Genomic DNA, 25,034 nt, shown 5'->3' with positions numbered 1-25,034 from the left:
TGTCTTAGTGCGAGCGCTTGAAAATTTTTGAGCTGAAATATAAAGCAACAACACACAGCAGTGCATTCATGAAGGCAGTCATGTTTGTTCCGAGATGTGGGTAGCTCGAACGGAAGATTGTCGGACGTGCATGTCACTCAACTCGGAATTCTGAGAGAAAAACTAACGCACCATAAGGCTGAGGCCGAGGTCAATGATGGTATCTTGCCGGCCCGCTTCCTCCCCGCCATGTGTGATGTCATCTCCATTTCAGGCCAGCGCCCTCACCGCTTGTAGAGGGCGCACTCGTACAAAATACAAAAGGATTACATACCGGATGGTTACAAATATAAACTTACATATGGTTCCTACATTGACTTACCATTAAACCTAATGAGATATAGACATGTTCAGTAAAGTCTAGTTTAAGCAATGATCTATGGGGCACAATGCACACCACTTGATATTCACATCATGAAATTGCAGATGATTTCAGATTTTTATTCATCTTCATTAATAACCGCACTGTGTCCAATCACTACCAGCTATTGAACGTGAAGTGTACATGCGAACATTCAGCAATTAATTAATATTCACCCACGAAGCAATAAGGAAAACCAAACGGTGTGCAAGAGACTCCAATTTTTCTGAACCGATATCTTGTTACAGCAGAGATCGCCTCTTTTCTTAGATAAGAAAATACAGCTACTGTTACCGCAGCCACAGGATTCTCATGGACAAGTCGTTTCGGGGCATTCTGCCAAATCCGTGCCATTTCTGTCCCCAGGACATTATATGGATAAATATGCATGATAAGTAGCTTTGTAATACATGTTATTTCAAGCAAAGTGTCCTCCACAACATCCTCATTGCAAATGTAAGATACATAATGTAAAACATTAATAAAAGCTACCTAGAAGCCCAGAACACTGACAGGAACAGTTTGTCACCTGGTCCTGCTCACTAATACAAAAAGGTTTTTAATCATTACCTACATTTCATGGTGAAGTGTTTCAACAGTTACTATATACTGTTTATTTGTCTGTTTGTTAATCAAGTATTTGACTGATTGATCAATCATTTTCTTTCTTTTTGCGATGTCAGCAGCCATACTGTCATGACACACACATACACATAGAGTGCCCAGTTTGAGCGCACACACACACACACAGAACACCCAGTTAGAGCACACACACACACAGTGCCCAGTTAGAGCGCACATGCGCATACACACACACACACATACCCAAATACAGCGCCTGGTCAAGGTCGTTATGCTGCTTAGATTTTTCCCCATAGTAATGAATGGAGAGTCTACATAAAGAAATAATTACAAACCTGTGTGTGTGGTCTATTCGGGTGCTGTTTGTGTGTGTATGTATGAATATATATATATATATAGCGTGTGCATATACATATATGTATGTATACACACACACATATGTATAGTACGGTAGTACCTAAATAGTACTCTAAATTATTAATTACTTTAAATAGTTATTTCATAAAACAAATTTAATTACTTAATAAAATAAATTCATAATAATTTTATTTACTTTAATCCACTGAACCAGGACAGTAACTGGATATAATTTAAAGTTTTTGTTTCTCTTATGTTACCAGTTACATAATTATTATATACATTGATTTAGTGTCATTGTGTTAGTTATGTTCAGCTGCAGCAGTAAAGTGAATTTAACTTAATAATCCACCAGAATGGTTTCATTATGTTACTCAGTTATGCTTTGGGTGACGCTGAACCAGGACATTAATAGGACAGAACAGAAAGCCTTTATTGTCATTGTACACGAAGGAAATACAGTAAATAGTCATAAATATATCAAATGTACTTATACAGGGGAGGGGGAAAGCCCCCCCAATCATCAGGATTACATTTAGTTACATTTTAGTCAGAGAGAAAAACTATAAAACTATATTTTTCATGTTTATTCAGCTCGCTGAGCACAGACATTTCTTTTTGTCAAATATACATTTCAGATTAAAAAGGATTATAAAGGTTAAAAAGATTTTACCTTTTTGCCAGGAGAACCAGCAACACATCACAGCGACACTGAGGAGTTTATACCATCAACCCCAAACCCTGGATAGAGGGGCTCAGTGAATGAGGAGGTGAATCTGTGCAGGAGGGTCAGTCCACCGGAGGAGACTCTGTAGAAGGACAGAGCACCAGCCCCCCAGTCCAGATACACTCCTACTCTGCGGGAGCCTGAGGGCCGTATGGGTATGAGATTCAGTTTATCATTGTGACAGACAGAGTAACTGTCAGGACCACAGTACAGACTCCATGACTTCTCATTGCATCCAAGCACACAGTCACTGTCTTCTTTCCTCTCGATCCCTTTATAAGTCACTCCTATCCAGGCTATACCTCCATCCCACTCAGCCTCCCAGTAACAGCGGCCAGTCAGACTCTCTCTGCACAGAACTTGGGGGCAGTATTCAAATCTCTCTGGATGATAAGGATATGGCTGCTTTGCCCCCTCTGTCACCTTACTGTTCCCCCCTGACAGAGACAGGAGTCTGTTTGCTGTGTTGGGGTCTAGTGTCAGCTGGCAGGAGTCTGTAGACAGGAGGAAGAATTATTAATACCATCAGGCAGCCTGTTCTTTATGTTTCTGTACAATATAAAAACAGCGCAGCTTCCTCGAACAAAACGGGAACTTAAGTTTATGAAATAGCTCAGGAAATGTCGGACAGCGCGACGCCGGCGGGAAGAGCCACCAAAATGCTACGCGAGCTAAACTATAAAATTACAGAGCAGCGACATTCATCAGACATATTCTCCACAAGCATATTTACCACAAAACGGCACCAGAGATTAATACTAAAAGTGAGTGTCTTTACTTTAAAATATAATCTTCCTTCGAACCGCACGCCTCTTCACAGCAGCCCTGCCCGCAGACTGAGGAGAGAGTCCGGCATCAGCGCCGGTTTAGAAGAGAGAGAAGTAAGGAGCATGAACTGATTACATCTGGCTGAAGACTCCGCCAGGAGGGTCTCTGCTGTGGGGCTGGAAACTCCACTCCTGCCCGGACGCGACGCTACTAAATAGAACTCAGTAGGCTGGATTATTAAAGATAGTTCCCGATGTCGCACTGACGTCATCTCCACTGCTATTGTGGAGGACATGTGGTTCCGGCGTCTCCTAGTGGTGGTATAAACTACGTTATACAGAGTGATACGGTATTATCCTAGTGGTGATAATAATAATATTATCCTATCCTATATTATTATTATAGATTATTATGATTTATGATCAGTAATAATAATACTTATATAATTCTATAATTATATATAAAATGTTGCAATAATGTTTAACATTATACAGACACATATCTATATGTACATCCATAATTATACAAATTATTATAATACTATAATAATTATTAACAATAATATATCTATCCTATACTTCGGTTCTGTTTCTGAAGTTTGCCCAGGAGCGGAGATCATGTGATTTCTGGTCCCACAGTGGAGATCCTCCTAGCGGAGACGCCCAGTGTTCTGCAGCCAGACCATTCTCCCGGTTTGTTGGAGACTATGGGTGCCATCTAGGAAAATACTAATGAATCTCAAAAAGATAAAAGTAAACTCACCGCATATACATGAAGAACAAATGCAAAGGATTACTTTGTGAAATCAAAGACGCTGAACTATATCAGAACATATTTTAACCCTGTTACACTCCCACACAAGGACGATATAAGCATCTATAAAGTACCTGTTTACAGGCTGTTTACATTGATGAATTAATAGTATTTTTGGTGATGCCTGTTTTGTCTGTGGGCAGCACGGTGGCGCAGTGGTTAGCGCTGATGCCTCATGGCAAGAAGGTCCCGGGTCCTTTCTGTGTGGAGTTCACACGCTCTCCCTGTGTTTGTGTGGGTTTCTGCTGGGGGCTCTGGTTTCCTCCCACAGTCCAAAAGTGTGCAGACCAGGCTGATTGGTGTGTGTGTGTGTGTTGGTTCCTGCCTGCACTCCTTGTTCCCAGTATAGGCTCCAGTCCCCCCTGTGACCCCAGTTGGGATTAAGCGGTTACAGTGCTGGATGTTTTGTCTGTTTTGTTCTTTCCCTTTGAATTCTGTCTAAACTGTCACACACAGAGAAACTCACCTAAATACAAACATGGAAATCCATCTACATACAGTGCAAAAAGCCACACTCATCACAATAATTGCATGAATACAATCATAAAATGGTATTAATGGTATTATTAATAAAAACATGCAAACACATTTACATTTCTGTAAGCCTGGTCTGGTCCTGCAATCTCCACAGTGGTCCACACTACAGGAAAAGCAGAATGTATAATTTTAGAATTAGAATTTAATGATCAGTGGTTATTGTTGACACACCACAGCACACAGTGCACAACAGCAAAATGTGTCTTCTGCATATGTGTCATTGTGACATAGCAGTGGGCAGCTAATTCAGTGCCCAGGGAGCAGTGCTGGGGGGCAGTACCTTGCTCAGGGTACCTCAGTGGTGCCTTGCTGGTCAGGGATTCCATTCAGCAATCTTTCAATTACAAGTGCACTTCCCTAACCATTAAGACATAACATAGTACTGCTGTATCCATTTATTTATTGGTGCCGCCTCTTCACATACATGCATAAGTATCTGTAGCGTGTCAGACACACACTCTGTACTCACTTCAGCTTCTCCAGTTTACAGCTGGGATCCTCCAGTACAGCAGAGAGAAGCTTCACTCCTGAGTCACCTGGGTGATTGTAGCTCAGATCCATCTCTCTCAGGTGTGAGGGATTTGACCTCAGTGCTGAAGCCAGGGAAGAACAGCCTTCTTCTGTGACTCCACAGCTTGACAGCCTGCAGAGAGACAGACAAAAACTCTCCAATAAATAATATCATCTCACCATTAAAAGTACTACTTTTAAGCAAATATGTCTGGTCTAACAAATATTTCAATTGCAGTTTACAGCATGGAAAACTGAGTAATACTGACCTCAGTATCTCCCGTTTACAGTGTGGAATAGTATCTCTGTTGTACTGTCAAATACCCATGGTCTGTGGTTTAATTTGTGTACCAGTTGCAGTGTCATTGTGAAATACCAGTTTACTATTTGACCTGACAAATATGATTAACCTCAGTATCTCCAGTTTACAGTACGGAATACCCAGTAATACTGACCTCAGTGTCTCCAGTTTACAGGTTGAATCCCCCAGTACAGCAGAGATCAGCTTCACTCCTGAGTCACCTGGGTGATTGTAGCTCAGATCCATCTCTCTCAGGTGTGAGGGGTTTGACCTCAGTGCTGAAGCCAGGGAAGAACAGCCTTCTTCTGTGACTCCACAGCCTGACAGCCTGCAGAGAGACAGACAAAAACTCTCCAATAAATAATATCATCTCACCATTAAAAGTACTACTTTTAAGCAAATATGTCTGGTCTAACAAATATTTCAATTGCAGTTTACAGCATGGAAAACTGAGTAATACTGACCTCAGTATCTCCCGTTTACAGTGTGGAATAGTATCTCTGTTGTACTGTCAAATACCCATGGTCTGTGGTTTAATCTGTGTACCAGTTGCAGTGTCATTGTGAAATACCAGTTTACTATTTGACCTGACAAATATGATTAACCTCAGTATCTCCAGTTTACAGTACGGAATACCCAGTAATACTGACCTCAGTGTCTCCAGTTTACAGGTTGAATCCCCCAGTACAGCAGAGATCAGCTTCACTCCTGAATCCTGCAGGTTATTGTCACTCAGGTCCAGCTCTCTCAAGGGTGAGGAGTTTGATCTGAGAGCTGAAGCCAGCATCTCACAGCATTTCTCTGTGAGTTCACACCGGTCCACCCTTAGGAAAATGAAACACTTATAAAACCACTTTTTGCATCGCTGTACTGTATATTACATTAATGTGAGGCATCACAGCATCACAGAAGAGATTTTTTTAAAACAATGACTTAATTGTACAGTATATAAAAAGCATATGAACAATCACCCTGGTGTTGATTGGTGTCCATTATATTTTTATTAACTTTTGTTAAACCAAACACAGTTAAGTTCTAAATTGCAACATAACTGTCACTTTTCTTAATCTATTAGCTCTGCTAACCAACACAAATCGTGGGCTAAGAATGATTGATTTCCAGCTTTACTGCTTAATTATTTCTAACATGGTTTGACTTTTGTCACACGACTCGGGGTCTGGAACCAAACTCCTGGGGAGGGACTGGGCTCTATTCCACTCTGGAGCTGCCTATGGTGAGAGGCGGAGGGCAGGGGTGGGTCTACTTATAGCCCCCCGGTTTGGTGCCAGTATGTTGGAGTTCACCCCGATGAACGAGAAGGTGGCCTCCCTTCGACTTTGAGTCGGGGGATGGGCTCTGACTGTCGTCTGTGTTTATGCACCGAACACCAGTTCAGAGTATGTGGCGTTCTTGGAGACCTTGGATGGGATGTTGGAAGGCGCCCCCTCTGGGGACTCCATTGTCCTGCTGGGGGACTTTAACGCTCACGTGGGTAACGACAGTGACACCTGGAGGGCTGTGATTGGGAGGAACGGCCTGGCCGATCTGAACCTGAGCTGCTCTCTTATTGGACTCCTGTGCTGACCACAGTCTGTCCATAACGAACAACGTGTTCCAGCATAAGGGTGTTTATAAGGGCACCGGGCACCAGAGCACCCAGGCCGCAGCTCCATGGTCGACTATGTGACAGTAACTGATGCAAATGGCACTTTGTCACTTAATATCTGTTCTTTAATGTTTAATGTTCTTTCCTTTTTACTTTCATACAGTATTTGTTTCTACGCTTTTACTTTATGCATTTTATTTCTTATCTTTTCTGTAAAGCACTTTGAATGACCTTGGTGTATGAACATGTGCTACATAAACAAACTTGACTTGAACTGACATAAAATGTTCATTCTTTACTCACTTCAGCTTCTCCAGTTTACAGTTGGGATCCTCCAGTACAGCAGAGAGCAGCTTCACTCCTGAATCCTGCAGGTCATTGTTACTCAGGTCCAGCTCTCTCAGGGGTGAGGAGTTTGATCTGAGAGCTGAAGCCAGCACCTCACAGCATTTCTCTGTGAGTTCACACCGGTCCACCCTTAGGAAAATGAAACACTTATAAAACCACTTTTTGCATCGCTGTACTGTATATTACAGTAATGTGAGCCATCACAGCATCACAGAAGAGATTGTTTTAAAACAATGACTTAATTGTACAGTATATAAAAAGCATATGAACAATCACCTCCGTGTTGATTGGTGTCCATTATATTTTTATCTGTAACTTTTGTTAAACCAAACACAGTTAAGTTCTAAACTGCAACATAACTGTCACTTTTCTTCATCTATTAGCTCTGCTAACCAACACAAATCGTGGGCTAAGAATGATTGATTTCCAGCTTTACTGCTTAATTATTTCTAACATGGTTTGACTTTTGTCACACGACTCGGGGTCTGGAACCAAACTCCTGGGGAGGGACTGGGCTCTATTCCACTCTGGAGCTGCCTATGGTGAGAGGCGGAGGGCAGGGGTGGGTCTACTTATAGCCCCCCGGTTTGGTGCCAGTATGTTGGAGTTCACCCCGATGAACGAGAAGGTGGCCTCCCTTCGACTTTGAGTCGGGGGATGGGCTCTGACTGTCGTCTGTGTTTATGCACCGAACACCAGTTCAGAGTATGTGGCGTTCTTGGAGACCTTGGATGGGATGTTGGAAGGCGCTCCATTCTGGAGGACTTTAATGCTCACGTGGGTAACTACACCATTTAGTCATCTTTATGTAGCCTAGACTTTGGTGATCAGATATCTGGGATCAAAACAAACTGCCAGCATTGCTTACTATGTACTTTTATAATGTGTCTGCAATTGTTCCAAACTGCATTTTGCAATGTCTATACTTTCATGTCAAATTACAAACATAACAAATATCTGACATATTTACAAAGTACACTAAGATAAAGATGAGTTTATTGCCAAAACAAATATATAAGAAATAATTTATTTGCCATGAATTAAGTTTATGATATTGAATGAAATGTGTGACCATGCCCCAGTCAGTGAAAGTGTGTTCCCTATCGCTAGACTTCAAAGGGTTAATGTTTCATGTTCTTTTCTTTTTATTTTCATATTTATTCCTACACTTTTACTTTGTCTGCTTTTATTTTATGCATTTTTCCTTATAATTTCTGTAAAGCACTTTGAATGACCTTGATGTATGAACATGTGCAACATAAACAAACTTGACATGAACTAACATAAAATGTTCATTCTCTACTCACTTCAGCTTCTCCAGTTTACAGCTGGGATCCTCCAGTACAGCAGAGAGCAGCTTCACTCCTGAGTCTCCTGGGTGATTGTAGCTCAGATCCAGCTCTCTCAGGTGTGAGGGGTTTGACCTCAGAGCTGAAGCCAGGGAAGAACAGCCTTCTTCTGTGACTCTACAGCCTGCCAGCCTGCAGAAAGGAAATCACAAAATATCAGACAAAATACAGGTGGCAGCGACCCATCAAACCCCCAGTGCTGATGTGCCCAAAGCCACAGCCTGACTGGGACCAGCGACTGGCCTGGACCCGCCCAGACGAAGCAGCCATTCAGCTCCTCCCCCTTTTCCTCCACCCCTGCTCTCCCTGTTCCTGATAAAAAGCTGCCATTTGGGGGCATTATTCTGCAACCGGGTTTGCCTGTGTGACTCTGTTCCTGCGGCCCCCACACACTGTACACTGAAGCTCACCTTTTAGTCTCACTGACTGTGTAGAAACAGACATGAATAATCAGCCCAGTTCAAAATTAAACCATCCAGTGCCAGCGACCCACTGCATGAAACTTAGAACTGGACTCCCTCATCCACAGTCTTGCCACAAGAAGAGCACTGATGGCAGAGAGGATGAGGCCCTGCAGTGACGCCAAGAGCAAACAGTGTGATGCCACAGGGGCAGGAAAGTCGGCTAAATCCCAAAGAGGACGATCAGCACCACAGCGCCGGACAGAAACCACAAGATCCCCACGGTCAGCTGCAGAACCACCAGTGAGGAAGTGAGGAATGTCAACAGGAGGCAGCTGACAGCTGAAAACAGCCCCAGAGAGGGGGGGGGATCGCCTCCCCCAGCATGGCTCAGAGCCTGCATCGTGGGCAGGGGGGGGGGGGGGAGAGGGTGACTGGGGAGCAGCCTGCTTGCCGTCTCTCTCTCTCTCTGAACACAGACGGCCTGGAGGATGACCACCCACAAGGGACTGCTGCCTCTCACCTGCTCAGCCAGCGACCAAGGAGCCGAGCCCAGCTGCGTGAGGAAGGAGCTAGAATCCACACTCCGGCTGCCCTTCCTAAATGCCCCCCCTTATCCCCCTAAAATAAAGACTGCCCCTTTGGGGGTGTCCATATGGAATATTACATGGTACTGTATAACACACAGAGAATGTAATCATTAGGACGCCAATAAGAAGATGTACTGTAACCAGAAGGTGATGTACAGTAACAGAGTGTGACCTTGTAACCTTTAGGGAATGTGGACCAATTACTGCTGCTGCACAATGTGATTAAAAGTAGGTATGAATGAGCACCTTGTGTTAGCTTAGGAGTTTCTGTATCTGTCAGCTGTCTCATGTTAGCCTCCGTTGGATGAATATGCACTTTAATTCATTTCACAGCTTCACAGTATTTTGAAGGCCTAGAATATTCCGTTCTGTAGCTGAGCATCTCAGCATTAGCTGAAACTGCCAAGACATTTTATCAGTGAAACCAGGGAAGTTTTGCTTTGCTTAGTGTCTTGGGAAAAGAAACAATATTGACTCTAACAATATTAAAACAAAACATCCACATCATATCCTCTTTTCTGAGAAATAAAAAGCTGAAATCTATACCTGCTTAGTGAGAATGAAATGGTGTGAGTGGAAATGGAGGTTCGCTCGTGTGACTTGCCTTGCAAACGTCATAGAAACACTTTATAATATAAAGTACTGACATAGTTCATGCTTAGACAGCTTGGGTTCAGGATCAGCCAGATTACTGGCTGAGGCTCTTCAGACATGAGAGGCTCTTATAATATTAGTCCTTCTGCTGCATCTAGAGGCCTAAACAGGAGCTTAAGTTAGAGTAAATGAACTGGCCATGTGGCTGATCCCTCAGCCCTTCCCAGGACACTCCTTTCTGTGTCTGCAAGGTGGAGGGTGTCTCAATTGTGTTGTCAAATACCCATGGCCTGTGGTTTGATCTGTGTATCAGTTATAGGGTTATTGTGAAATACCAGTTTACTATTTGACCGGAGAAATATGACTGACCTCAGTATCCCCAGTTTCCAGTGTGGAATACCCAGTAATACTGACCTCAGTATCCCCAGTTTACAGTGTGGAATACCCAGTAATACTGACCTCAGTATCCCCAGTTTACAGTACGGAATACCCAGTAATACTGACCTCAGTGTCTCCAGTTTACAGGTTGAATCCCTCAGTACAGCAGAGATCAGCTTCACTCCTGAATCCTGCAGGTCATTGTCACTCAGGTCCAGCTTTCTCAAGGGTGAGGATTTTGATCTGAGAGCTGAAGCCAGTGCCTCACAGCATTTCTCTGAGAGTTCACACCGGTCCACCCTTAGGAAAATGAAACACTTATAAAACCACTTTTTGCATCGCTGTACTGTATATTACAGTAATGTGAGCCATCACAGCATCACAGAAGAGATTTTTTTAAAACAATGACTTAATTGTACAGTATATAAAAAGCATATGAACAATCACCCTGGTGTTGATTGGTGTCCATTATATATCTCTTAACTTTTGTTAAACCAAACACAGTTAAGTTCTAAATTGCAACATAACTGTCACTTTTCTTCATCTATTAGCTCTGCTAACCAACACTAATCGTGGGCTAAGAATGATTGATTTCCAGCTTTACTGTTTAATTATTTCTAACATGGTTTGACTTTTGTCACACGACTCGGGGTCTGGAACCAAACTCCTGGGGAGGGACTGGGCTCTATTCCACTCTGGAGCTGCCCATGGTGAGAGGCGGAGGGCAGGGGTGGGTCTACTTATAGCCCCCCGGTTTGGTGCCAGTATGTTGGAGTTCACCCCGATGAACGAGAAGGTGGCCTCCCTTCGACTTTGAGTCGGGGGATGGGCTCTGACTGTCGTCTGTGTTTATGCACCGAACACCAGTTCAGAGTATGTGGCGTTCTTGGAGACCTTGGATGGGATGTTGGAAGGCGCCCCCTCTGGAGGACTTTAATGCTCACGTGGGTAACTACACCATTTAGTCATCTTTATGTAGCCTAGACTTTGGTGATCAGATATCTGGGATCAAAACAAACTGCCAGCATTGCTTACTATGTACTTTTATAATGTGTCTGCAATTGTTCCAAACTGCATTTTGCAATGTCTATACTTTCATGTCAAATTACAAACATAACAAATATCTGACATATTTACAAAGTACACTAAGATAAAGATGAGTTTATTGCCAAAACAAATATATAAGAAATAATTTATTTGCCATGAATTAAGTTTATGATATTGAATGAAATGTGTGACCATGCCCCAGTCAGTGAAAGTGTGTTCCCTATCGCTAGACTTCAGAGGGTTAATGTTTCATGTTCTTTTCTTTTTATTTTCATATTTATTCCTACACTTTTACTTTGTCTGCTTTTATTTTATGCATTTTTCCTTATATTTTCTGTAAAGCACTTTGAATGACCTTGGTGTATGAACATGTGCAACATAAACAAACTTGACTTGAACTAACATAAAATGTTCATTCTCTACTCACTTCAGCTTCTCCAGTTTACAGCTGGGATCCTCCAGTACAGCAGAGAGCAGCTTCACTCCTGAGTCTCCTGGGTGATTGTAGCTCAGATCCAGCTCTCTCAGGTGTGAGGGGTTTGACCTCAGAGCTGAAGCCAGGGAAGAACAGCCTTCTTCTGTGACTCTACAGCCTGCCAGCCTGCAGAAAGGAAATCACAAAATATCAGACAAAATACAGGTGGCAGCGACCCATCAAACCCCCAGTGCTGACGTGCCCAAAGCCACAGCCTGACTGGGACCAGCGACTGGCCTGGACCCCCCCCCAGACCAAGCAGCCATTCAGCTCCTCCCCCTTTTCCTCCATCCCTGCTCTCCCTGTTCCTGATAAAAAGCTGCCATTTGGGGGCATTATTCTGCAACCGGGTTTGCCTGTGTGACTCTGTTCCTGCGGCCCCCACACACTGTACACTGAAGCTCACCTTTTAGTCTCACTGACTGTGTAGAAACAGACATGAATAATCAGCCCAGTTCAAAATTAAACCATCCAGTGACAGCGACCCACTGCATGAATCTTAGAACTGGACTCCCTCATCCACAGTCCTGGCACAAGAAGAGCTCTGATGGCAGAGAGGATGAGGCCCTGCAGTGACGCCAAGAGCAAACAGTGTGATGCCACAGGGGCAGGAAAGTCGGCTAAATCCCAAAGAGGACGATCAGCACCACAGCGCCGGACAGAAACCACAAGATCCCCACGGTCAGCTGCAGAACCACCCATGAGGAAGTGTGGAATGTCAACAGGAGGCTGCCGGGAGGATGATAACAACCCCAGAGAGGGGGCAGGATCACCTCCCCCAGCACAGCTAGGAGCCTGCATCGTGGGCAGGGGGGGGAGAACGTGACTGGTGAGCAGCCTGCTTGTCGTCTCTCTCTCTCTCTGAACACAGACGCCTGGAGGATGACCACCCAGAAGGGACTGCCGCCCCCCACCTGCTTAGCCAGCGACCAAGGAGCCGGGCCCAGCCGCGTGAGGAAGGAGCTAGAATCCACACTCCAGCTGCCCTTAAGCTGCCCTTCCTAAATGCCCCCCCTTATCCCCCTAAAATAAAGACCACCCCTTTGGGGGTGTGCATATGGAATATTATATAGTACTGTATAACACATAGAGAATGTAATCATTAGGATGCCATTAAGAAGATGTAACCAGAAGCTGATGTGAACCATACAGAGCGTGACCTTGTAACCTTTAGGGAATGTGGACCAATTACTGCTGCTGCACAATGTGATTAAAAGTAGGTATGAATGAGCACCTTGTGTTAGCTTAGGAGTTTCTGTATCTGTCAGCTGTCTCATGTTAGCCTCCATTGGATGAATATGCACTTTAATTCATTTCACAGCTTCACAGTATTTTGAAGGCCCAGAATATTCCGTTCTGTAGCTGAGCATCTCAGCATTAGCTGAAACTGCCAAGACATTTGATCAGTGAAACCTGGGAAGTTTTGCTTTGCTTAGTGTCTTTGGAAAAGAAACAATATTGACTCTAACAATATTAAAACAAAACATCCACATCATATCCTCTTTTCTGAGAAATAAAAAGCTGAAATCTATACCTGCTTAGTGAGAATGAAATGGTGTGAGTGCAGAGGTTCGCTCGTGTGACTTGCCTTGCAAACGTCACAGAAACACTTTATAATATAAAGTACTGACATAGTTCATGCTTAGACAGCTTGGATTCAGGATCAGCCAGATTACTGGATGAGGCACTTCAGACATGAGAGGCTCTTACAATACTAGTCCTTCTGCTGCATCTAGAGGCCTAAACAAGAGCTTAAGTTAGAGTAAATGAACTGGCCATGTGGCTGATCCCTCAGCCCTTCCCAGGACACTCCTTTCTGTGTCTGCAGGGTGGAGGGTGTCTCAGTTGTGTTGTCAAATACCCATGGCCTGTGGTTTGATCTGTGTATCAGTTATAGGGTCATTGTGAAATACCAGTTTACTATTTGACCGGAGAAATATGACTGACCTCAGTATCCCCAGTTTACTGTGTGGAATACCCAGTAATACTGACCTCAGTATCCCCAGTTTACAGTGTAAGTCCCCCAGTCCAGCAGAGAGCAGCTTCACTCCTGAATCCTGCAGGTCATTGTCACTCAGGTCCAGCTCTCTCAGGGGTGGGGAGTTTGATCTGAGAGCTGAAGCCAGGACCTCACAGCATTTCTCTGTGAGATTACAGCTGTTCAGCCTGAAAAAGGAGCCGTGTTATTATACACACATAGACGAGTACATATCCTACACATCATTGATCATTGTGATACATGTTTGAAATGTTTATTTATTTATTTGAACAGGGACAATGTAGAAAATACATTAACCTCAAAAAAAAAGGAGAGATGCTTTGTATCAGGTTATAGCACTATTGCTAATTCACACCTGTAGTCCCTGGACCGGCTGGTGTTAAAAATGTATAAAATGGTCAAAGATGCAAATTGAGACAGATCATTATACAAACATTATCATATATACAACCCAATAGCAAACAACCACCATTTACATACAGTCATTCATAACATTTCAACTCCCAAACTTCAGTGCAGACTACACTTTCACACATCAGCTCCATGAGAGCAGGTTTGGTTTGAGAGGAGCCATTGTTTTGTCTGGCATGAAATCTCAGAAAAATTTGTACATTTTAATATTTCTGCTGGTAATGTGTTCCACTGTTGTATATAGTAGCTACACTTGAAAACGCTGATTTGCCAAAAGAGGTTCTGCATCTGGGAGCCCTACACTCCCCTCGATCAGTTGACTGAGAGGCTAGAGATGTTTTTTCAGAGCTTAGAGATAAATTTCTTTAGAGGAGGGGCAGCAGTACCATGGATAATTTTGAAGAGAAGACATATATTTGTGTACATGATTAAGTTTTGGAAGCTTAAAATACTATATTTAGTTAAAATATGACAGTGGTGAAACAGACGTGTTTTCTTGTCATGTATCTTTAGAGAACATTTGTATAATGACTCCAAGGGCCTTAAGACAGTTTTACATCCCTGAGACCAACTTGTCATACAGTAGAGAAAATGTGGAATTATCATTGCATTTAGATACATGTCAGATGCCTCAATGGTACGTGAGTTTCTTATGTATCTAAAATTTGCTAAATCTAATTTTAAAGTGTTTGATCATTTTAAATGTGTTTTTTAAAGCTTAAATTTGAGTCTAATGTAACACCTAAATATTTGAATTCACTAACATTTTTTATTTTCTGACCTTGAAAATATCAGGACAATTTGCAATTCTGTGACGATTTGTAAAAAACATTGACACGGTCTTATCAATATTTAAGGTTAGACAGGTGTTTTTTAGCCATATGGATACCTTCTGCATTTCCTCTGTTAACTTTTGAGCAACTTCTTCTGCTGTTTTACCATGAACATATAAAACAGTGTCATCAGCATACATAATTGTATTAACATTAGACACAGATGGGAGGTCATTGATGTAAAGAGAAAAAAATAACGGCCCTAAAATTGAGCCCTGTGGCACCCCCATAGTACATGCTTTAAAAGAAGATGCTACATTGTTAACCACAACACACTGCTGTCTATCACTGAGATAAGATTTTATCCAATTTTGTGTATTAATATGAAAGGAAAATTGTTTTAGTTTACTTAATAATAACTCATGGTTTACGGTATCAAAAGCCTTGCGCAGGTCAAGGAACACCGCCCCCACCACTCCACCACCATCTAAACTACATTTAATTTCTTCTATAAGGTAGCAGCAAGCAGTTTCAGTTGAGTGTCTTTTATAATATCGAATAATATCGAACCAAACTTTTTTTCAGCATAATAAAAGGCACAGATTATAGTTCAAAGAGAATTGGTAGCTAAACACTACATTAAATCACCACAGTTAGATAAGTGATTAAACATGGTACATTTTTCATTTTGGCCAGTCCTCTGATGTTCATCATGTTCCCTGTCATGAAGAATACAGTTAACGTTTTCATTTCAAAGCGCAAATATCCTGTAAGGTATTGTGTGCAGAATATTCAGGAACTGGATCAATCTACTCAAATGAGTAGCTGTTGGCACAATACAGGATCTCCTGTGAGTTTACTGTGTATTTTGGCCATTTTTTGCAGTCATATAATCATTGACAGTAGGTAAGTCTATTATAAGTTAATAGCCTATAGTTTTATTCAATCTGTACATTTTCCTATGTCATACAGACCATCTTCCCAATAATGTTCTGTATGTGTTATATTGCATTATCTTCCAGAGCCAGTTTGAATGATGGCATGAGTGTGAATATGCTCTAAAATCCATTCAGTCACAGGTTAATTACAATATATCAGTTATTTTGTTGTTACGATGTCCTTGAAACTCTCTACCCAGCTCCATCCTGCTTTTTAATGCGCTGCTGTTTAATGATCTTAAAGGACCAGTTACCCTGAGACTCTTTAATATCTGCATAAGTATTTTTATAAAGCTCTGAGCAGCGCTGTGGCTCAGTGATCAGCACTACAGTCGACCATCTAGGGTTTTGGGTTCAGTTCCTGCCTGGGATATAAATGTGTGTGTGTGTATATGTGTGTGCATGTGTGTATTTATGTGGGATTTGAATGTTGTCCAGAGGAGTTTATGCTTTTTAAATGACACCTGAATTCCTGATCCTGTGAGTGAAATCCTTTTTTCTGTATTTCCTTACCGGGGAACTTATGTAATCACCAATACCCTAATTGTAGGACTACCAATCCTTTCAGATAAAAAATACATATTTCTGAACAGTGATACTTCATTCATCCACATGGGGAAATTGTCTTTTCACCCATCCCATTCTGCTCCATGAGACACACAGACACACATAGGTGAGAGGAAGTTTGAAGTCACACCGCAGGGTCACCCAGCATCCAGCGCCCCTACAGTGATTGGCATTAAGGGATTTGCTCAAGGGCCCAGCGATGACATCACTCTGCCGGCCAGGAGATCTGAACCAGCAGCCTTCCACTCACGGGCACAGAGTCCGAACCTTCTGTGAAATTCTGGCTCTTGGCTGGTTGTCACACAAAGGATGGTCATGGAAAACCTGTCACTTTACTACATCACTAACTTCATTCAATATAAAATCTGGCTTCCAGACTATCTTGGTAAATAAAATATCCAGCCTCGTGATTAATCCACAGGGGAAATAAATGTTACATTTTCATTATATACTTTAAACAATGTTAATATATAACTGCCGACTGGAGGTGTTGTTATTGGTGGGAAAGCTCATAGAGTTTCTTTGTACATGTACTGCGACAATAAAGATATTCTGTTCTATTCTCTCTTCAGCCAGGAGCAGCTAAGGCCAGCAGAGGGCGACAGTGAGCAGCCAGAGGCAGCAGTCATACAGAAGCTCCCAGCTCTGGGCTCCATCACATGAACACACCTGCTGACAATAACACTCACATACCACTTATACACCCTGTGGATAAAGAGCCCTCACTGTTTCTATAGCAGGTTAGGATGCTGTGCCTGTGATCAGAAGGCAGACTGGATGGGAACGGAAACGTCACTTTTTTGTTTGTTACTACATCACTACCTTCAGTCATTATAAAGTCTGTGGTTCAGATTAGCTACTGCTATAGACACGGCTGTAGTCGAGATAATCAAAATAACCTAGTTATGAATCCATGGAGAGAAATAAATTATATTTATCAGACATTCATCAGACAGTATTCATGTATCACTGCCAGACCAGACATGATTTCCATCCCCACGTCACTTACAGAGCCGTCCTGGAGTTCTTGACCACAGGCAGCAGCCTCCACTGCTGTTCATCTGATCTGATGAATTTCTTCAGATCAAACACATCCAGCTCCTCATCTGACATCAGCATCACAAAGGCCAGCGCTGAGTACTGTGCAGGTGAGAGGTCTTCTGTTGAAAGGCTTCCTGAATTCAGGTATCTTTGTACTTCCTCTACTAGAGAATTGTCACCCAGCTCAGTCAGACAGTGGAATAGGTTGATGGTCCTTTCTGGAGATAAATTGTTCTGTATTTTACACTTGATGGATTGGGCTATTTCTGTAACGTTATGTGAGCTGTATCTTGTCTGTCCCAGTAGTCTTTGTAACAGAGTCTTACTGGAGTCTGTTGAGAGGCCCAGGAGGAAGCGGAGGTAGAGGTCCAAGTGTCCATTCTTGCTCTTTAATGCCTGATCCACTTCATTAATTAGCAGCATAGCTATTGACTTTGACAGAAACGCGTATAAAGCAGCGAGATATTCCTGGATGCTCAGATGCACAAAGCAGTACACCTTCTCCTCATACAACCCATATTCCTCTTTAAAGACTTCTGTGCACAATCCAGAGTGAACTGAAGCTTCACTGACATCAATGTCATTCTCTGTCAGATCTTGCTCATAAAATATGAGATGGCCTTTCTCAAGGTTGTCAAAAGCCAGTTTACCAAGTTTCAAAAGGAACTCCTTGTTGCATTCATTACGCTTAGTTTCATAGTTTTTCATATACTTTTGCGTATTTGTCATATACTTTTCATGTACTTTTGTATATTTGTCATTTTTTAAACTGGACTGAAAGATCAGGAAGTGTGTGTACATTTCAGTCAGAGTCCTTGGAATTTCTCCCCTGTCAGTCTCACTAAAAAGCCTCTTAAGCACAGTGGCTGAAATCCAGCAGAACACAGGTATGTGGCACATGATGAAGAGGCTCTTTGATGATTTCACATGTGTGATAATCCTGCTGGCCAGACTCTGATCACTGAATCTCTTCCTGAAATACTCCTCCTTCTGGGCATCACTGAACCCTCGTATCTCTGTCACCTGGTGAACACACTCAGGAGGTATCTGATTGGCTGCTGCTGGCCGGGAGGTTATCCAGAGGAGAGTGGATGGGAGCAGATTCCCCTTAATGAAGTTAGTCAACAGCACATCCAGTGACATTTTCTGTGTTTCATCAAACCAGCTCTCATTGTTCTGAAAATCGAGAGGAAGGCGACATTCATCCAGACCATCAAAGATAAACAAGACTTTGTACTTAAACAGCTCAGTGGATTGAAGTGATTTCAGTTCTGGGACAAAGCGGTGAAGCAGTTCAATCAGACTGTATTCATCCTTAATCAAATTCAGGTCCCGGAAAGGAAGAGCAAATATGAAGTGAACATCCTGGTTTGCTTTTCCTTCTGCCCAGTCGAGAATAAATTTCTGCACAGAGACTGTTTTCCCGATACCTGCCACCCCTTTAGTGAGTACAGTTCTGATAGGTGTCTCACGCCCACATAAGGGTTTAAATATATCATTGCACTTGACTGTAGTATCTTCTGTTTGCCTTTTCTTGGATGCTGTTTCAATCTGTCTCACTTCATGTTCATCATTGACTACTCCAGTCCCACCTTCAGTTATGTAGAGTTCTGTGTAAATCTTATTGAGAAGTGTTGACTGTCCTCCCTTAGCTTTCCCTTCAAATACACACTGAAATTTCTGCTTCAGGTTACATTTTATTATATGCTGACACTGCATGGGTTCCACTGAAAAAAAATGAGAGGAAAAAGCAAATTCTCATCATGATCCTGACCAGAATGAGAAGAATGATATTAAAGACACACACGTTTGTATTCATATCTTTGTAGGGACTGTCCATTCATGTCCCCAGTCAAAAGAATCACAACCTTAATCCCTACCCAACCCTAGCTTTAACCATAAGAAACCAAAGAAAATACGAGACTTTTGACATTTTTAGTTTTTCAATTGCAGTCACAGCATGGGCGTTGTTAGGCCTATTTAGGGTGGGCTTCAATCCCCCCAAAATGATCCCAAGCCAATTATCATACTATTTTTAAATTATATATTCATACATTTCATATAAGATATCACTGAACGCAGGTACGCACTTAACAAATAGAAGCAAGACTATTATTAAAAATAATGCTGTAAGTCTAGCTATCATTATTTAATTAAAATTATGTACTGGCTGTTTAAGCTGCTATAGATAGGGGCGGGCATTAGGACCCAGGCGGAAGCTACTGTACATGTCGCTGCTTGTTAGCGAGTAGCAACGTTCAACAGATAGAAGCGGCCAGATAATTTCATTGTCAGTGATTGTGAGTAGGTGTCAATAACTGTTAATTGCTTAACTTTACTTAGGTTTCCGTAAGTGAAAGGAAAGTGACGTTGTTGGCTATTTTAAAACTAATTTATGCGGCGTGGTTTCTGTCAGAGAATCCCATCAACTCTGACCCTTCAGTTTAGCGGGGTTTTTTTTTGTATAATTTTCCCGGTAAGGATAGGGAGAAACCACTTTAGAAAATGGGAATGCTTTCTTTATAATTTTATTTCATGCTGTTTTGAGTTAAGTGAACATTTTTAGTTTCAACATATTTAAAATAGGTTTATTAGGGGGGGAAGCGTAAACTGAGTAATTCTTTCTGTTATTTGTAATTTATTTTGGACTCTCCCTTCCCAAATTCTTTGGGAGTGTGCCGCCTTTCTCTAGTCTGTCTGGACCGAGAGAGAGGTATGCACGCTTGACAGTCAATAGTAAAAAAAAGTTGTAAAACAAGATTTATGTTTGTTTAATTTAATGATAATTACTTCTGTTAAATGTGCATATCTGTATGTAATCCTGGCCACTCGTAAATGTGTATTTCTTTCCGTTCCTGTGAGGAAAACCGAGTAATCACTACATCATAGTACATGTTGCTGTCACTTACAAGTCCGATCTTAATGTGTGATTAATGTAATATTGTATGATTTTCGTTTGTATCCATAAACTAAATCCTGCAGTTTAAGTTATTATTTTTCTTAAGTGTTGATTTTGTTTTCCTCGCTCCCCCTTTTGTGGGAGAAGTGGAGTGTTTGCCTCCTCGATGTGAGCCGTGGGACGGACAGAAAATTGTTTTTATGTCATTAAAGGTACGTACGTATTTGAATTTATAACTAGGGTGTAGCTTGTTCTGTTATTTGTTGTTATGTGATCTAGTCTGTCTGGACCGAGAGAGAGGAAAGAAAAGAAACTGAGGGCCTGCACGTCTGCTTCTTTCACCGGGGTATCAGAAGAGAACCGCTACATTTAGACTAACATAATGCTGCTGTCATAATGGTAAGTGTCCCTGTTTTTGCTCTTGTACAACAGCAAAAACAGGGACACTGAAGTTCAGTTTATATACCAGAAGGATATACGAAAGTATTTTGAAAGACTGAGGGAGAAGCAGGAGAGCGGCAGGGGAGCTGACGCTGAGGGAGCGTGCATGATTAAGACTGGTGGAGCTTTATAGGTAAAGAGATTATCTGTTTTGTTGTTGTCGTTTTCTTCAGGGTGGAGCCTTCTAGATTAATGAGATAATAAAATCAAAGAAGCCTGTTTAGGTTTGGTGAAAAATTTTCAGCCCTCTATGCGCGCTAATTCCTTCCTACAACCCTGGGGGCTAAGCCCCCCTTGTCTTTCAATCCTAGTGACGTCCCTGAGTCACAGATTCAGACATAATATTCAGACCCCCCCCCCCCCCCCAAAGTTCAATGAAACTTTAAATTTCACATTCTACATATTTTTCCTGAAGCCCCAGATATCTGTACAGCAGTTCTGATCCTAGCTGATGTGGAGCCCTAGGAGAGCATCACCACCGGCGCCCCCTGCTTGAGGCAAAGTGAAACTGGCTGGCATGTCGGCGCCCCCTCAGAAGGTGGTGCCCTAGGCGACCGCCTATGTCGCCTATAGGACTGACTGGCCTGGCAGGGGTGGCATTAAACCCAGCCAATAACAGCACCTAAGCCAGATTGTAACTTTCTACACACAAAGTAAACAGTAAGATAAATTACAGCTGGCTGGCATTCATGCACAAAACCTCATTCAATGAGCACGTCGCTCACATGATAATGCTGTTTGCTATGCATATAAGAATAATCAATAATAAAAATGCAAAGGTTTAAAACTATTAGTTAAAAGGGGGATGGGAACAGAAAAGCATTTTATTTGACTATTACAGTTTACTATCCTGAGACAGACACAGTGAACGGTTCATGCAGTTGCAGCAGGACACTTTAAAGATAAAGTGTATTTCTGAAAATGACGCTGTAGGTTATTCCCGATCCCAAACACCTGAAAAGTATTTCCAACTTTCCCTAATGAATTTACACTGGGAGTAACTGTTAATTCTAGCTGTTTATTAAATTAGCAAATGCCGAATTATCCAAGGTAAGCTAGTAACACTATACTCCACAGACCACAGACAGTAATACGGTAATTACTCTGAGTAGCGATTATTACCTCTGTCTTCTTCCCGTTTTTCCTCCTCTCCTCTTCCTCCTTTTCCTCCCTGGGCATCGGAGGACTTTGGTCTTTCTGACATGATAGTGTCTGTTTGAATTAGATACCATTAATCGTGTCACATACATATCAATCGTATCAATGTCACTTAAAGACGTCTACAGTGAGTGATACGGAGGGGAGAGGGGGTGGTGCCAGGCAAAGCAAAAAATATCCATTATTTAATAAGGTTTGCTTATTTAATAAGCTTTTTATTAAATTGACATAATAGTGTAAAATAGCAGCAAATGAATATAGTAAGTCAAAATTTTATTTTCCCCCTTTCCTTTCTACCCCTTTTGAATGGACGGCGCTCCTGGCATTTTCCTGTACTGCCTATGCCTCGGGCCGCCCTGATATACAGGGTTCAAGTCAATATATTTTTATATAGCGCCTTTCACTACAGAATCCAAGGTGCTTTACATGGGCATGTTGGGATACATTCCTGCAGCATTTATGCAAAATAATTCAAAAACACAGAAAAAGAAGACAAACAAATGAATGAAAGAAAGCCAGACGACAACAGAGGAGAGAAACCAAAAACTCCCAAGTAGAGAGAAAAAAAACCTCTGGGGGTCCAAGGTCACCTGGCTGCCGCCCCCCCCCCCCGCCCCCGCCCCCGCCCAGTATAGAAAAAGGAGGAGTGGGCTTGCTTGCTAAAAGCAAAGTGTAAACTACAGAACAGCATCCAGCTCTTACTCTGCTCCATTATGTCACCCGGCTCACTTCCTGCTTGGGGACCTGAAATAAGGGAGAATTTCGGATTCATTTCTGTCTCCAACATCAGTATCTAACAAACATCAGCATTTCCCATATAATGCTACACAATACATTAATTTTTCAAGAGATTAAATAGATTAGACAAAAAAACAAGAAAAGTTAAATATATGATTACCCTTCTGCAGGTCTTCATTCAGTCTCTGAGCAAGATCATTCAGGTTCATATTCTTCAGGATTTCAAGCATGACATTGAGAGCATCAACTTCACTGTAGTAACTTATCATCTTGTCTGCGAGGTCTGTTCTATCCAAGTCCTTCACCTGACCCCTGGGAAGGGGCTTTAACTCTTTATAGTTTGTGCGACTCATTTTCGATTTAAACTTCTTCAGCTCTTCATCACTGAGCTCTTCCAGGTAATCCTCCAAGAGGTCAGCGAGTGAGGTCTGGGTCTGCAGAATGTCGGAGATGAGTCCATGAGACTCACAAACCCGTACATGGTCACTCCCACACATGCACTGACCTTTCCGTTAACAGAAGGCAGGTTTCCTGCTCACAGTCTTATACTGTATGTCTGCTGGAGACACGTGCTGTGATTCTTTCATAACTATAAGAAGCACGTGTCTTTATTTTCTGCATTATTGTTAAACCTCTATTTAACCAGGTTAGTGTCACTGATGTTTAAAATCTCTTTTAAAAGAGAGACCCGTCCAATTTAAATAAAATAAAATAAAAATGTTTAGGAGCCAGCAGAGCACATTGAAACAATGAGGTCAAAAACAAAATACACTAAAAACATCATGTTAAGACAGCATATATACACTCACCTAAAGGATTATTAGGAACACCATACTAATACGGTGTTTGACCCCCTTTCGCCTTCAGAACTGCCTTAATTCTATGTGGCATTGATTCAACAAGGTGCTGAAAGCATTCTTTAGAAATGTTGGCCCATATTGATAGGATAGCATCTTGCAGTTGATGGAGATTTGTGGGATGCACATCCAGGGCACGAAGCTCCCGTTCCACCACATCCCAAAGATGCTCTATTGGGTTGAGATCTGGTGACTGTGGGGGCCATGTTAGTACAGTGAACTCATTGTCATGTTCAAGAAACCAATTTGAAATTATTCGAGCTTTGTGACATGGTGCACTATCCTGCTGGAAGTATCCATCAGAGGATGGGTACATGGTGGTCATAAAGGGTTGGACATGGTCAGAAACAATGCTCAGGTAGGCTGTGGCATTTAAACGATGCCCAATTGGCACTAAGGGGCCTAAAGTGTGCCAAGAAAACATCCCCCACACCATTACACCACCACCACCAGCCTGCACAGTGGTAACAAGGCATGATGGATCCATGTTCTCATTCTGTTTACGCCAAATTCTGACACTACCATTTGAATGTCTCAACAGAAATCGAGACTCATCAGACCAGGCAACATTTTTCCAGTCTTCAACTGTCCAATTTTGGTGAGCTCGTGCAAATTGTAGCCTCTTTTTCCTATTCGTAGTGGAGATGAGTGGTACCCGGTGGGGTCTTCTGCTGTTGTAGCCCATCTGCCTCAAGGTTGTGCGTGTTGTGGCTTCACAAGTGCTTTGCTGCATACCTCGGTTGTAACAAGTGGTTATTTCAGTCAAAGTTGCTCTTCTATCAGCTTGAATCAGTCGGCCCATTCTCCTCTGACCTCTAGCATCAACAAGGCATTTTCGCCCACAGGACTGCCGCATACTGGATGTTTTTCCCTTTTCACACCATTCTTTGTAAACCCTAGAAATGGTTGTGCGTGAAAATCCCAGTAACTGAGCAGATTGTGAAATACTCAGACCGGCCCGTCTGGCACCAACAACCATGCCATGCTCAAAATTGCTTAAATCACCTTTCTTTCCCATTCTGACATTCAGTTTGAAGTTCAGGAGATTGTCTTGACCAGGACCACACCCCTAAATGCATTGAAGCAACTGCCATGTGATTGGTTGATTAGATAATTGCATTAATGAGAAATTGAACAGGTGTTCCTAATAATCCTTTAGGTGAGTGTGTGTGTGTGTGTGTGTGTGTATATATATATATATATTAGGGCTGTCAAAATAACGCAGATTAATCCATCATCATGATTAATCTGATAAAAAATTTTAACGCAGTTAACCCATCTGCAGCGCAGAATGATTCAAAATCCCTGAAATGTCTCTGTCAACCCATTTCGGGCAGTTTTAGTGCGTTCCATTTGCCCTCGGAACTAATATTCTGAGTGGGATTCCGGAGTTTTGAAGCCGGAAGTGACTACATGCGCTCCCGTTTCT

The 25,034-nt window shown here is 42.2% G+C and overlaps 1 protein-coding gene across 4 annotated transcripts in view; it reads right to left on the bottom strand.

The window, feature by feature from the left end:
• Positions 1-1,751: 1,751 nt before the first annotated feature.
• The window catches only part of LOC111841725 (NACHT, LRR and PYD domains-containing protein 3-like), a 66,893-nt gene continuing 43,610 nt past the window's right edge, over positions 1,752-25,034 (bottom strand). For 2 of the 4 annotated variants that reach the window (XM_072711283.1, XM_072711284.1), the window contains 14 exons: positions 22,909-23,182; positions 22,713-22,754; positions 21,975-22,064; positions 17,481-19,239; positions 13,776-13,949; positions 11,736-11,909; positions 10,388-10,561; positions 8,257-8,430; positions 6,905-7,078; positions 5,646-5,819; positions 5,150-5,323; positions 4,654-4,827; positions 4,241-4,287; positions 1,752-2,560 (listed from right to left, as the gene is read on the bottom strand). In XM_072711283.1, the coding sequence (XP_072567384.1) occupies positions 2,040-2,560; positions 4,241-4,287; positions 4,654-4,827; positions 5,150-5,323; positions 5,646-5,819; positions 6,905-7,078; positions 8,257-8,430; positions 10,388-10,561; positions 11,736-11,909; positions 13,776-13,949; positions 17,481-19,239; positions 21,975-22,064; positions 22,713-22,754; positions 22,909-23,182 (4,125 nt within the window). In that variant the 3' untranslated portion in view covers positions 1,752-2,039. Of the gene's footprint in view, positions 2,561-4,240; positions 4,288-4,653; positions 4,828-5,149; positions 5,324-5,645; positions 5,820-6,904; positions 7,079-8,256; positions 8,431-10,387; positions 10,562-11,735; positions 11,910-13,775; positions 13,950-17,480; positions 19,240-21,974; positions 22,065-22,712; positions 22,755-22,908; positions 23,685-25,034 lie in introns of those variants that run through there. The other 2 variants (XM_072711281.1, XM_072711282.1) reach the window with 2 other exon arrangements.

Source organism: Paramormyrops kingsleyae, chromosome 4, assembly GCF_048594095.1.
Source record: "Paramormyrops kingsleyae isolate MSU_618 chromosome 4, PKINGS_0.4, whole genome shotgun sequence".
NCBI classification, from domain to species: Eukaryota; Metazoa; Chordata; class Actinopteri; order Osteoglossiformes; family Mormyridae; genus Paramormyrops; species Paramormyrops kingsleyae.
The sequence above is the reverse complement of the archived record's forward strand: the minus strand, read 5'-3'. Positions and strand labels throughout refer to the sequence as shown.